General features: G+C 49.7%; 1 protein-coding gene across 2 annotated transcripts in view; it reads left to right on the top strand.

Moving 5' to 3' along the window:
• The window catches only part of Col26a1 (collagen type XXVI alpha 1 chain), a 135,711-nt gene extending 128,625 nt beyond the window's left edge, over positions 1-7,086 (top strand). For both annotated transcript variants that reach the window (XM_085836333.1, XM_085836332.1), the window contains exons 9-13: positions 635-687; positions 1,612-1,647; positions 2,873-2,920; positions 5,694-5,778; positions 6,717-7,086. In XM_085836333.1, the coding sequence (XP_085692459.1) occupies positions 635-687; positions 1,612-1,647; positions 2,873-2,920; positions 5,694-5,778; positions 6,717-6,877 (383 nt within the window). In that variant the 3' untranslated portion in view covers positions 6,878-7,086. The remainder of the gene's footprint in view (positions 1-634; positions 688-1,611; positions 1,648-2,872; positions 2,921-5,693; positions 5,779-6,716) is intronic.
• The last annotated feature ends 7,411 nt before the right edge of the window (positions 7,087-14,497 follow it).

Genomic DNA, 14,497 nt, shown 5'->3' with positions numbered 1-14,497 from the left:
AAGTTGAAACCATGGAGGAATTCTACTTGCTGGCTTACTGATTCAGGCTTTTACAGCCAGGACCATCTGCTTAGGGAATGGTGTCACCCAGAGTGGGCTGGGCTCTCCTACATCAATTAACAATTAAGACAATCCCCCAGGCATGCCCACACACCAGTCTAGTTTGGGCATCTCCTCTCAGATGACTCTAGAGTCATCTCTATAACTATATAAGGATGCCCAGAATGGCTGGGGCTACAGAGGTCCCTAATCAAGCATTTCTAAATGTGTGATTTGGATGGACATGGTGAGCAGCTGTGGTAAACAAAGAAATAGAGGCTGTCAGAAGGGCTGGTTCAAGGTTTCCAAATTGGCAGGGGGCAAACAAGCTGGGATAGCTTGGATTAGCTCTCCTGGCCTCAGGATTGGGGTAACCATGTAGATTAAGCATGAAAGGCGGTGGGTGGATAGAGATTGGAGTATGAGAACTGAGAGTGTATGAGTCTTTCATGATGTCCATTCATCAAACTTTCATTTGTTACCAATGAAGGGAAGACCCAGGGCAGGGTCAGGATGCTGGGAATGTCTCTGTTCACATCTAATGGGGGATCAGTGGCCTTTTCTGACCTCAGGTATTCAATGACTTTACCCACAGGTCCCCCAGGACCACACGGTCCCCCAGGACCCCCAGGAGCACCTGGATCCCAGGTAAGGACACAGCCATTTCTAGTGTAATATATGGGGTAGTCTCGGGGTGTCAATGTCCCAGTGTGGCACCACTCCCATCTTGTTGGTGTGCTGAGTCCCAGGGAGGTTAGACATTGCTGGAAGTCACACAGACATTCTTGACTGGTAACCCAATGGCACTGGAATCCTGGTTCTTTTCCTGAGAATCATATATGGGAGAGGAAGCTTGATTGGACAGTTCCGAATTCTAGGATTCCTCTGCCTGTCCAGCCATGTCATCCATCAGTTAGAGAGGGGAGTGTGGGTGCTGATGCCCCGATCTAGGGACAAGGCTGGCAGTAAATGTGGAGTGGGATGTAAGACAAGGTGAGGTATCTGGGACTTATCTGTGGAACTTTGTGATGTTTCTGTCATATAGATGGCACTGGTTGAGTTGGGAGTCAGTTCTCATGCTACTGTTTGCATTTTCAGAAGGTCTCTCTGGCTCACTCTGTGAGGCCAGGAGCTAGGGTCCCATTTTAGTGACAGATTGGACAGTGTTTTGTGAGCAGCTGGGTGTCAGGAGAGACAGCTGCACACATAAGCATATGACTGAGAGCCCTGGATTTGGCACATATAAACCCTAGGTCAGCACATACATGACCATCCTCCTGCCTCAGTTACTTGTAGTTTTTTTTTTTTTTTTGCCCAAGTGCTAAGTCTCCTGCTTCCCTCCTTTTCATGATGCCCATGCTTGGCACTGCTTCACTGTACAAGGGATTGAACCTAAGTCTCACCCAAGGCTTAGATCAGACTTTTGCTGTGGGTGGGGCTGTAGACCCAGTCAGTTCCCAAGTTTGAACTTCCAGCTTCCTCTTCTGCTGAGATCCAATGTAGGTGGGGCCAGAGAGAGAGAGTGAAAACATCCAAAACGAGAACATCACTGATGGTTTTTTCCCCACTCAGGGCCTGGTGGATGAGCGGGTTGTGGCAAGGCCATCTGTAAGTATGGGCTGGGCACCGGGAAATTGGGGGACATGTCTGCACTCAGCTCCATAGTGTTCCCAAATGTAGGTTTGTCTATTCTAACTAAAGGAGGGACTGGAAAGCATGAACTAGGTACAGCCTGAGCTGTCCCAAAAGAAAAGGGGTAACCTAGAGGTGGGACTCCAGCCTGAGAGTGTGACAAGAGAGGAAATAGCCTCAAGTTGGGGGTTGTCCTGGGAGGGTCTAATCACAACTTATAAACAGTTAATGCACCAAGTGGTCTGGAGTTTTATATTAATGCTGTATAGCCCAGGGTTATAGATTCACAGTCTGTGTAACCAGAAAGGTTCCTTTGGTTCTCTGGACCTCCCAGAGTCTGGTACTTGGACAGCTCTTCCATTGCCTTTTTTAATACACAAGGATTTATGGGTCTCCAGTCTCTAAGACCAAACAAAGAGGCTAATATTTCATATTCAAGCCACAAATCAGGGTCAGGAGGTGGAGAATGGATCTCCGTTGAGTACCTACTGATAATAGGAGTGGCTGTCATCATGTATTTAAGCCTCACTACCACATATACAGACTATATTATACTGATTTATCAGAACTGGCAACCATAGTTCAGAGAGATTAAGTAATTCCCAAAGCCACACAGCACAACAGTAAAGCTGAGATTTGAACTCAGGAACATCTGTCAATGACCAAGGCTTGCCTCTTCCCACACCTCTATCTAGTGACCAATGGCAGCACTGTCTTTGACAGCACTCCTAGACCTCAGAATAGTGTAAGCCTCTGCTCAGTATTAATCTACTTAATCTCCTGCATAGCAGCAAGATGGGTATTATTACTAGTCATCTTTTAGAGGTGAGCAATATAGGCACAGAGAGATTAACATCGCTCAAAGCCACAAAGCAGACATTAGCCATATATATGTAATGCCATCCATGATGCTGGTTTTACTGGCCCCATTTTAGAGACTGGGAAACAGAGCCTAGAGACAAAGGCAATTTAATCAACATTCACAAAAGCTGACCCCCCCTCAAGTTCCAAGCCCGAGTGCCCCGTGCTTCAGGGCAGTCCTTGGGGTAACTCTACATACCTCCCTATGGCGGACTGGACAAGTGATGTCCTAGTCCCTTGTGTCACCGCAAACCATCTGTCTTCAATTTCTGTGTGTCCCCGAGGGTGGAGAGATGCCCTTGCCTCTACCAATATCTTGACCATGAGACTTGCTTCCTAGGGTGAGCCCAGTGTGAAGGGAGAAGAGGACAAAGCCAGCGCTGCAGAGGTAACTATGGTTGTTGGCAATGTCTCCTGTTCTAGAGGAGAAAGCCAGACACCCAAGGCCACCTGAGCTGGGTTCTAGCTGCCGAGGACAGAGTCCTCCTTTTTCCTCTGGCAATTTCCAGCTCAATAAGATGGCTACTCTTGCAATTATGGGCCAGCCACAGCTGCAGCTGGGGTGACTGAGCCCGGATGCTGGGATGGGAGGAGCATTCTCAGGAGTGGCTGCTGGGGGCGGGGCATAGACATGCCAGAAAGACACTGCCCCTTAACAAGCCCTGGTTACAAAGAGCAGTTGCCACACTGACTTGGTGGACTTGAGCTGGTGGATGTGGGGTTCAACAGGTGGAGGAAGGAAGGGGGCTCAACTTGGAACCCTAATGAAGGAGGAAAAGATTGGGTCAAGCAAGTGGGAGCTGGGACAAGTGCTTGGAGGGGGAGGAAAGGGAACGGAGGTCCTGGGATCCCCAGCGGAAGCTGTAACACAGCATGCATGAAGGTCAAGGTTGTCTGCAGCCGGCATGGGCGACTGAGACCTTGGAAGACTGGGTTGGGGGACAAAAAAAAATAAATAACAAAAGCAAAAACAGTCCGGGAAGGGAAGTGCCTGCTCAGAGCTTCCTGTATGTGCCAGAAGTAGGCTTGTGGCAGACTTCAAGAGTCGGTGAGGAGATTTGGAGCAGGGTGGAGGCAGCCTGGGCTACAGGAGTGAGGCTGAGCCAAGCGTAGGGGCTTTAGGAAGGAAAGGAAAATCCCAGTGCTCAGGAGGCTGACGCAGGAAAAGCACAGGTTCGAGACTAACCTGGGGCATATACTGGGACCCTGTCTCAAAAACAAAACAAAAAAATAAAATATAGCACATGAGGAATGGAAGGAAAAAGGAAACGAGAGGAGGAGGAGAAGGGAGAAGAGGGAGAGAGACGAGGGGAAGAAAAGGGAGAAAACTAAGAGGGAAAGAAAGGAGGGGTTGGGAGGGAGAGGAGGAGGAGATGACAGCTTTCTGGGTTTCTGAGAGACCCTGAAGACCCAGAGCCTCTTCCCCAGCTAGGAGGCATGGATTCTGCACACAGCTGCCTTGTCTCCTGTGAGACCTCCCCTCTAATCATCTAATAAACACTCTTTGACTCCCCCCTTGACTCTGAATGGAACAACAGAGCTCCCGTGTTCCACAGGGCAAAACCACACAACTGTCCTGACACCAGCCCTGTGCTGCTCTGGGGTGGCAGCCTTGCCCCTTGGCCACTTGGCGTTGCCTCCGCCTCGCGGTGTCTCTCAAAAGTTAGCAGCCTACGTTCTGTGGTCATGTACATCCACAAGGGAAGCCTCGTGAGAAGGTTTCTGAATGTGCCTGGCACTAGCTCCTACCAGCCGGGAGGCTCAACTGTACCTAGTCTTCTGGCTTGACCCAGCCCACCCCACAAAGCTGATCTGGCCGGTGCTCTCAGACAGACAATCCAGGCAGGTGCAGTTCTCGGTGCTCACCTGCAGGCCTCTGAGCTGGGTGCTCTGGCCTCTTGGTCTTGCCTGGAAGGTGGGTGTCCCGGGTTGATTTCCATCACTGTGATCAACACTGGCTGAAGAACAGATTCTCAAACTTCCGGTCATCAGGGGAAGCCAAAGCTTGTAAGAGTTCTTCATATAACCTGGGTTAAAAAACAGTCCAATATGATGTCCAACAATTGCAAAATTATCTTCCATTTATGAGTGAGATTTCATTCTGCTAGCATTCCTCATTATGAAAGAAAAAAATCTTCTCTTTTAAGGCACACGATCGCCTACTTTGTTCTTGGCCATTGTATTGTAGGCATCACATCAAAAAAAAACCCATCACCTAATCCAAGGTTACAACTGCTGACACCTATGGTCCCTTCTAAAGGCGTTATGATTTGGGCTCTTACATTCAGGTCCACGACCTTTTTGAGATAATCCTTTGCATAGTGGGAAGTAGAGCCTCTGTTGGAGCTTGACCTGCATCTCTCAGGAACAGATGATGAATCAGAGCTGTAGAGATGGCTCAGTAGCCGGGAGCAGACTGCTCAGGTCACTTTGCTTTCTATTGCTGCGATAAACACTGTGCCCTACAGCAACCCAGAGAAGAAAGAGTTAATTTCAATTTCAGGTTTCAGTCCATCATCAGGGAAAGTCAAGGCAGCAACCTGGAGGCAGGAGCTGAGGCAGAAACCATAGAGGAACACAGCTTACTGGCTTGCTCCCCATAGATTGCTCAGCTGGCTTTCTAATATAATTCAGGACCACTTTGCTCAGGGGATGACACCGCCCACAGTAGGCTCTGCCCTCCCACATCAATCATCAGTCAATAAATTGATTGTGGGCCACAGACTGGCCTACAAGCCAATCTGATGGAGGCACTTTCTCAATTGAGGTTACTCTTCCCAGATAATGCTAGCTTGTGTCATATTGACAAAACAAAACAAAACAAAAACCCTAGCAACAATTTTAGCCCAGGGCATGCTGGGAAGGAGCCCTTAGAAAACCATGGCAAGAGAAAAACAGGCTTGAGCCCACCAGGTCTAGAGTAGAAGCCCAGGCCAGAAGTCCATGCTGGGTAACTGTGGGGATGCATACTGACTGGATTCTAGGTTGCTCATTGGTGACCTCTTTGGAGCACCAGCCTGGCACACAGCCACTGCTTGGCTTTGACTGTAGTGGTGAACACTGAGGGAAAGGCAGGGCTGCAAGGATGTCCACTGTGTTGCATAGCCTGTGCCTACCCCAGGCTGACTGAGACCCTGAACCTGGCCTTTCATTGCTACCAGGGAGAAGGTGTGCAGCAGCTTCGAGAGGCCCTGAAGATCCTGGCAGAGAGGGTCCTTATCCTTGAGCACATGATTGGGGTCCATGGTGAGTAGCAAGCAGGTCTCCCACACTCCCATGACCTATAGTCCCGTGAGGGCTGCCATGCTGTGGGGTCCCTGCTTCAAATTGTCAAATGGCCCTCTGATTTTACATCCTCATTCATGGAGGCATGCTCATGGAGGCATTTGCTTAGGGACAATAAGTGTCTAAACCCTAACACCCCACCCCCTGCCCCCACCCCCGGCATCACAGGTGATGACCAGCCACACCCAGACATGCCCGGCTGTCTCCTGCCTCCACATCTCGCTCAGGCCAATCCCTCCATCACTGAGCACTGAGCACTGACCACTGATTCCCACGCTTCTCGGTGAAGCTGTCCTAAGCCCTCTTTGTTCGTATCTTCCTTCTCACTGTGGAATGAGTTTTTCCTGTGTCTTCCCAATACACTGGGGACCCCTTGTACAAGCTGGGGTTGGCTGGTGACTCTGCAGGGTCTGGAGCTCAGGCCACTTACTATTGGCTAAAGAATGAGTGGGCGGGTGCATAGGTATGATGAATGCAGGATCAAACACATGGGGGGAGGGTGCCTAGGTGCATGAATGAGTGGGAGAATGCGTAGGTAGACAATGGATGAGCAGGGGAAAGGATGACTTGGGGAACGAGTAGGTGGATGAGAGATTGGGCTAGTGAATGATAAACGAGAGAATGGGGAAATTAATGAATGGCAAAGTGAATGAATGGTGGCATGACTAGCTAGGTGAATGAATGGGAAAAAAGATGAATGAATGGGAAAATGAATGGAGACCTGGATGTGTGAATGGGTGAGCAAATTAACAGATGAATGAATGTGTGTGCTGCAGAATGAATGGAATGAATGAATGAATGAATGAGGTTCAGAGCCTATTTGCTTCCTCTCACTGGGAGCAAGGCCATTGGATACACCTAGGCTGTCTTAAGCAACCTACCTTCTGCCCTCCTTCCAGATCCCCTGGCCTCTCCTGAGGGTGGCTCTGGGCAGGATGCAGCCCTGAGAGCCAATCTCAAGATGAAGCGAGGAGGTCCTCGACCGGACAGCATCCTGGCTGCCCTGCTGGGCCCTGACCCTGCACAAAAGAGCGCAGACCAGGCTGGCGACAGGAAGTAAGAGTCCCTCTCTCCGGTGCGAGCCCAGTCTTACAGCTGAACAGCAGCTGCATCCTGAAGACTCCCCATGTGGGACTGGGCATCAAGCAGGGACCATTGTGGAGGACATTGGGAGCCTGGGGTCCCTGGGGAGAGATGGTACTTCCAAGAGCAGGGCCCAGTGCTGACTAGCACCCCAACAGAGCTCTTCTTTTGCTCCTGCCCCCTACCTCCCACTCCCGCTGGAGACGGGGGGGGGGGTGGTGAGCTGGGTGGGCTGGGTGGAGGTGGGAGAATAATCACAACCCTCAATGGCTGAGCCCCTGCTCTGTCAGGGTCAGGGCCAGCTCAGGCACTTTCCCTATATTGTCTCATTTAATCCTTAAAAGGTAGGGCTGTGCTCCCTACTCAGCCTGGGGACCAATGTGCAGATGGTACACATGACCCAGATTCTGGATGTGGGGGTGTGGGGGGTAGGTTTTAACCCAGACCTCACTGTTGCTGAAGCCATGACCCTGAGGTGTGTGGCCCAGAGGATTCCTGAGGCAGCTGGGCTGCCGGGAGGCAGGGCCACCTGGAAAGACATCAGGGCACTACAGAATTTTGAGCCTGCCTCTCTTCCTCTGGTCACTTCCTTAGGGCTGCAGGTAGGGGTCAACTTCCAAGAGGGGAGTTTGGGACTGTGAGGGAGGAAGGTCTCTGAGATTGAGAAGGGCGAAGAGCTTTGGCGATGCCCTCTAATGTCTCCCAGTCTTGCTGAGCCTACTGGTCCTTATCTGCCCTCCCCCATGGAGAAGGAAGGACCATTTAATGAGACCATCCATCCAGAATGGGACCTACAACCTTCATCATGGCCACTCTTTCATGAATATCTATATCCTATTTTGATGGACAACACAAATCCGTGTCCACTTAACAGAGTCAGACTGCCTGGATCCTAGGCTTGCTAGGGGCTGTGGCCACACACCTTGAGGCTGGGGTCCGGGCAGGTTACACAGAAGAACTGCCCCACAGCCCTGAAGGCCTCTCTGGCTGGTGCTTGGTCTCTTATGACCCCCCATCCTGGTTCTCCTCTAACTGGCCATGGCCCCGACACTCAGAGAACAGAAAGCACCACGCTTGGGTGTGTCTCCCTGCCCAGCAGGAGTGACCATCCCTCAAGTTCTTGGTGCTTATGCAGGGCTGTGACCTGACCCCACTGGGCCCTGTAGGCTCTCCCTGAGCTATTCTCTGTCTCCACCAGGAGGTGATCAGAGACCTGTGATGTTATTTCAAATAAAGGTGCTCTCTCCACTGTAGTCTTTCTGTGGCTTGTCAGCTGTGGGGGAGGCTGGACTGCACCCAGATAATTTATGCCAGACAACTGATAAACAACTGTGTCCAGATTCAGGGCACCCTTAAGGTTTTTGAGGCAGAGGAACCCAAGAAAGCAGGTAGATGAGGGAAGGTAGCCTCAGAAGTGTCCGCTTGGAGTAACCAAGATGGCTCCATAGGTAAAAACATTTGCCACCAAGCCTGGTGACTTTGAGTACAATCTTCAGGACCCACGTGACAGGAGACAACTGACTCCTGCAAGGTGTCCTCTGGCCTCCAGATGTGCACTGCTACACATAAAGGAATAAATACATCTACATTTTAAGATGGGGCTGGAGAGATGGCTCAGCAGTTACTACAGCTGTCTGCTTTTACAGGGGTTTCCAGGTTCCATGCATGACACCCATGCTGGACACAAAACCATCTGAAACTCCAGCTCCAGGCCAGCCAATGCCTCCCCTGGCCTCTGCAGTTATCCACATACATGTGCAATACACACTTACATGAGGAGGAAAAATATACTCACCCATACACACACACACACACACACATGCACTCACACGTGCACACACATTAATAAAAACAAAATAAATTTTTAAAAGAAAGAAGCAGCTGCCTACTCTCTCTATCAAGGCTGAATCTGGGCTAAGTTGGGGCCCCAGCCCTGCAAAACATACATGTGGTTTTGTTTTTGTTTTGAAGACTTGGCTGACCAGGAATTCACTCTGTAGACCAGACTGGCTTTGAACTCACAGAGATCTGCCTGCCTCTGCCTCCGCAGTGTTGGGGTTAAAGGCGTGTGCCACCGTGCTATAAGGCTATAAGGCAGAGTTAAACTGAGAGACGCCAGGCATTGCATGACTCCGGGCGGGGGTGTTTAATTAACACCTGCTTCCCAACCCGGATAGCTCAACAACGTAAGGATGATTCAAGCAAGCTTATCCTGATGAGTTTGATGAGTTCATGAGGAGGAAAAGTGCAGACAGCCCCATTTCCTCCTTCGTAGCTGTCAATCACACGCCCACCACACTCTGAGTGAGTTCACAAGGCTCTGAGTGTCAACAGAATCTGTTCAAGCTCTAGAGCAGGAGACACTCAGTGTCAAAGCAGGAGCAGTGACCTTGGACCACAGAAAACCAGACTGTGCGGCCGCTGTGAAAAGCACTTGCTGGGTAAGCCTGGGGACGTGAGTTCAATCCCCGGAAGTGGCATAAAGGTGAACTGACAGAACCAACTTCACAACGTTGTTCTTTGACAATTCTGATTTCCATACCTACAGCCCACAATGCATCACCTACACACAATAATAATAATAATAATATTTTAAAACTCAGAATTTAGGAATACTATACATTAATATGGCGTCTGCCTTTGCTTTTTCAAGGAGTCTGCTGGTCTCAACAAGCAATGTCTAGTCATGGGAGAGATGGCTTTGGTGACATTTTGGGACGTGAAACAACTTTAAAAAAGAAGTGGTTTGCTGTGAGGTAGAGTTATTCCGACTAAGGTTTTAGCTATTAGCACTGTACCAGGGCACCCCTTACCCTGTCTCCTGCTCCTTTCCAGGCCTGGCTTAGCCAATCAGTTAGTTCCTTTCTAGAACTTCGGAAAAACCCAAATACTCAAGGAGCAAGGTCCCGAGGTCAGGGTGGGGTGCAGAGTGACTGCTGGGTCACGATAGATCAGGTTCTTGCTGTGGGCCTGATCCTCTCCAAACCAAAGCCGACATCTGCTGACACTGAAACCAGAGTTCCAATCTAATAAAGAAGATGGCTATCAAATATCCAGGTGATGGAGAAAGCAGAGGCTCTGAGCTAGAGAGTCCGGAACCAAAAGCTAAAGATGAGAGAGACCAAGAGACACACAGTTGGGAATTTCACCTGCCTGTTCTGGAACGATGCCTATAGGCCTGTTCCCAGACCTGATAGGTGTGTGTTTCTACGCTACCCGCACGGTCCTGGACCCAGCTGGCCCAGGATCACTCAGTACTGGGAGACTGAGGGCGGATGTGTTTGGAGCTGAACATTGACAGGGAGCAGGGAGCTCAGGAATGTTCTGGATGGAGAATGGCACACTGCTTTGTTCCTTGCCCAGAGCAAGAGATACGGAAACCTATGTTTTTCCTCCCCTCCTCGCATTTCCTCCAGTCCCTGCATGTGTATGCGCATGCGCATGCGACGTGCACGCTTTGAGGCTCAAGGGTACTCCAGCAAGGGGGCTCGGGAGAGAGGTCCAGCCTTATGGCCTGAACACAACATCGTGGCTGCTTTTTCCACAACCAGAAACCCTACTTGCCTTTCCACAGCCTCCAGCCATGGCAAACGCTCAGGACTGTGATCCCGAGTTGGTCCCACCTATGTCCTTCCTTCTCGGCCTTCCCCCAGACCATGAGGTACAAGGGTGGAAACAGGCAGCACTGAGTCCCAGCAAGGATAATAAAGGTAAAGCCAGGGTCCCCCAGCCAAGCCCATGACTCACTCGATCCAAAACTCACCCCATAGCTCACCCTTCCATGCTCAATTGTGGATGTCCAGGTGCAGGAACATGTGGCCATCCTCAGTCCCTAGGCTAGCTGGGTGCAACACAGTGAGCCACTGTGTCAGATCACTGACCCCTACCTGACAGGACCTGGGCAATGAAATCACCTCCTGTCCAGACCCCTTAAGGCAGCGTGAGAAGGAGCCGGGCCAAGATAAAGCCTCCCCAAAGCCGCCCCAGTTGGAACACAAACCCCTCCCGCCCCGAGGAGAGCCAGCACCTGCACTTCCAACCCCAGTCTCTCACAGACCTGCTTTATGGAGAATTTCACGAGATTTTTCAATTAATTGAATTCCCAGGGAGATTTACTTCCAATGGTATTAATAAATTCTAATGCAGCCTATAACTCTCAATTGCCAGTTAATTAACTTGCAATTGGCATGTTGTAAAAGGCAAATTAAATACCTTTTCAGGCGGGGGCTGGGGAAGCCAATGAGCCTGTCATGTGTGCTGAGGTGGAGAGCTGGGGTATGGTGTCCCCTCCCTCTGCAGCTGACAAATGACAACCGTCATCCCCAACACTGGGGGGGGGGTCACAGGGTCTCCTTCAGGGTTCCGGGCACTTGGGGTTGGTATTGATTATTGCTCCTGAGGCAAAGGGCAGTTTGGTCACCTTCTCTATGACTCACTGAGGTAACCTCGATATCTGATCCAGTGTTTTTCTGGGTATATATGGGTGATACAAACAGTTGTTTAGTTTGTTTGAGACAGGGTCTTTATATGTAGCCCAGGCTGCTCCAGACCTCATTATATAGCCCAAGCTAGCTTCAATCTTTCAATCCTCCTGCCTCTGCCTCCCAGTTGCTGATCACCTCATCTCTATCCACTTTCCTCTTGATGGGATTTTTGGCCCAAGCGATGGCTCTGGGCTTGCTCAGCTGATAGATCTTTGCCCAGCACACATGAGGCTGTGAGTTCAATCCCCACACCGTGTAGCTTGATGGCACACACCTACAGTCCCAGCACTAGAGAGATGGAGGCAGTAAGGTCATCCTCAGATGTATTACCAAGTTTTAGTCAACCTGCCTCATATCTGGCCAAGGAAGATCTACAGCAGGGGAATATTGGCTTGGTGTATACGGACTGCATAAGGGTGATGTTAGGGGAAGACTCAGGGTAGCAGGAAGCATGGCAGCATGCAGGCAGACATGGTGCTGGAGAAAGAGCTGAGAGTTCTGCATCTTGATCTGAAGGCAGCCAGGAGAGACTGGCATCCTCAGGCAGCTAGAAGGAAGCTCTCTTCCAAAATGGGTGGAGCCTGAGCATAGGAGTAGACCTCCAAAGCCAACCCCCACAGTGACACAGTGACTGCCTCCAACAAGGCCACACCTCCTAATAGGCCAAGCATATCCAAACCACCACATCTCAAGACAAAACATTTGTCTATCATCTGTCTGCCTATCTACTTAGCACCTGTATCATCTTGTCTGTTGGATGAGTACACTTGTCACTGACGCTCATGAGCTGTCCTGTTTTTCAGAGACCACGGAGGGGATAGTGCAAGCCCAGAAGGTCCTTAGGCGCAAAGACTATTGTCACAAGACAGGGAATAAGAAAATTCCTGGGAGGGATCAAGACGATAGGATCGTAGGGACATCTGTAAGGCACAAGGACTTAAGAGGACCTTTGTGACAGGAGCAGGAGTATCACAGAGGCAGGTTGCTGGCCCCTCTAGATCCTACATGCTTCCTGCCCTTCCTCTTGTGGCACTGTGTCTCCAACCTCATGGCCTCTGCTTTCTCACAGACCCTCTCACTTGTCTGATCCCCGTGACTGGTAGCTTCACAGTCGTCTGCCATTCAACTAGTTGTTGGTTTCTTGTTACAGGAGTTTAGGGCAAACTCTCTAGTTATGAGAGCCATCAACAGACTAGATGAGTCACCAGTGTGAATTCTCTAATTAAAGAGATGACTAATGGTAAAAAAGCAGAAAAAGGAGATCTAATCAATGTCTCCATGTTGGGAAAAGAAGACAAAGGGGTTCAGTGACCCCCGAGTCGATATTCAGGGCTCTGATAAGAGATTTAGGTTTAGATGGAGAGAGAGCTGGAGCAGGGGACAGGGACATGTTCTGGGTCACATTGATCATCATCTGATTCTGTAGGGCAGTCCAATTAAATCCTTCTTGCTTGAGGGACAAGCTGCTTCTCAAAGCATGATCACTTCTGTGTGGGAGTGATCTTACCACGGGGTGATTTTTCTGTGAGGCTCTGCCGTTCCTAGAGTCCAAGGTGACTTTAGACTTAGAATAGGCAGTCTCCGGGGTTCTGGAATGGGACTGTGTAGATGCTAACACTAAGGGTCTTCAGTGACTGTACCTTCAGTCTGGGAGTGAGTGATTGACATGCCCTACATCCCAGAGATAAGTGACTATGGTGGTTAGTGTTAATTGTCAACTTGACTGGTCCTAGAATCAGCTGGGAGAGCCCCAACCCTGCTCTGGGAGGGGTGGGGCATACCTGTGGAGAATTATCTGGATAATGTTCCTTGATGTGTGAAGAGCCGCCCACTGTGGGCGGCACCATTCCCTGGCTGTGTATGACTGGAGAAAGGGAACTGAACAGCAGCCATCTTTCACCTACCTCTGCTTCCTGATGGTGGGTGTGGACAGCTGCTTCAAGCTCCTGTCACCTTGACTGGCCTGCCATAATGATCTTACCTTAAACTGTGAGCTAAAACAAGCCTCTTTCCCTTACGTATTTTATTATAGAAACAGGCAAAGAAATTCAGACAGTAGCTGACCCAAAGAAAAATGGAGGTGGACATGCTTTCCTTGTGGTTTTGAGTACCTTGTGGGCCAGGTGAGGAGCGGGTGCATTCTAGCAAAAGCACTTTCCAGTGCCTTTAAAATAAAGACTCCTAAAGTCTTTATTGGCTGGGCTCCCAGAATTGCCCCCCCCAAGAAGCATCTTGAGCTACAATACAAATAGATCGTAGGCTACAGGACTGAACAAATATGCCTCACAATTCTAGAAAATGAAGAACCAAGATCAAGTTGCAAGCAGTCAGATATGACCATGCTGAGGATTTTCTTCTGGATTCACAGATGACTCTTTCCTGGCTCTGTCTTCTCATGTGTAACACTTTTCCTGAGGAGATGCGAATAAATACCTACTCACTCCAAAGGAGGAACTGACAACATACCAAAGTAACATTACCACCGAAGTCCAACTTAGTGAACCAATGCGTTAATTGGGGCTAGTTACAGGAACAGCGATGAGTCAAAGGCAGTTGTATCATCCAGCCTACGTGATGGATGACCCTGGAGCTCTCAGTAAGATGCACAGACAGCTTGACAGGATAAAGAGGTTCCCCTTCTCAGCAGTCCTTCCTCTTTATATAACCTTAGAGTTGGGGGGGGGGCTTATGGATCTGATAAATTTCAGGGACTTTCTGAAACTTGTGAGTTGACTGCTTCCTGGGTCTTTAGATCACCCATCTACAATAGGATGTCTCAATTCACTCAAAGAAATTATTATATGCTGCATGTCTGTTCTCAGATGGACACTAATCTCATTCCCAAGCACTCCCTCCTCAGGACTATGTCACCTCCATAAAGCCCTCCATATCTTTCTTTTGTTGTTTCCCTCCATTCTCCTTCCCCCAAATATTCATCTACCATGCAGAAGAGTCAGGCTTTGTATGTTACTTTCCTCAGTGCTATGACAAAATACTTGATAAAGGTGTCTTAAAGAGGGAATTTGGAGTCTGGAGAGATGGCTCAGTGGTTAAGAGCACTGACTGCTCTTCCTGAGGCCCTGAGTTCAACTCCTAGCAACCACATGGTGGCT

The sequence above is a fragment of the Mus caroli genome, unplaced genomic scaffold, assembly GCF_978045245.1.
Source record: "Mus caroli unplaced genomic scaffold, Mus_caroli_1 scaffold_4, whole genome shotgun sequence".
Taxonomy (NCBI): domain Eukaryota; kingdom Metazoa; phylum Chordata; class Mammalia; order Rodentia; family Muridae; genus Mus; species Mus caroli.
The sequence above is the reverse complement of the archived record's forward strand: the minus strand, read 5'-3'. Positions and strand labels throughout refer to the sequence as shown.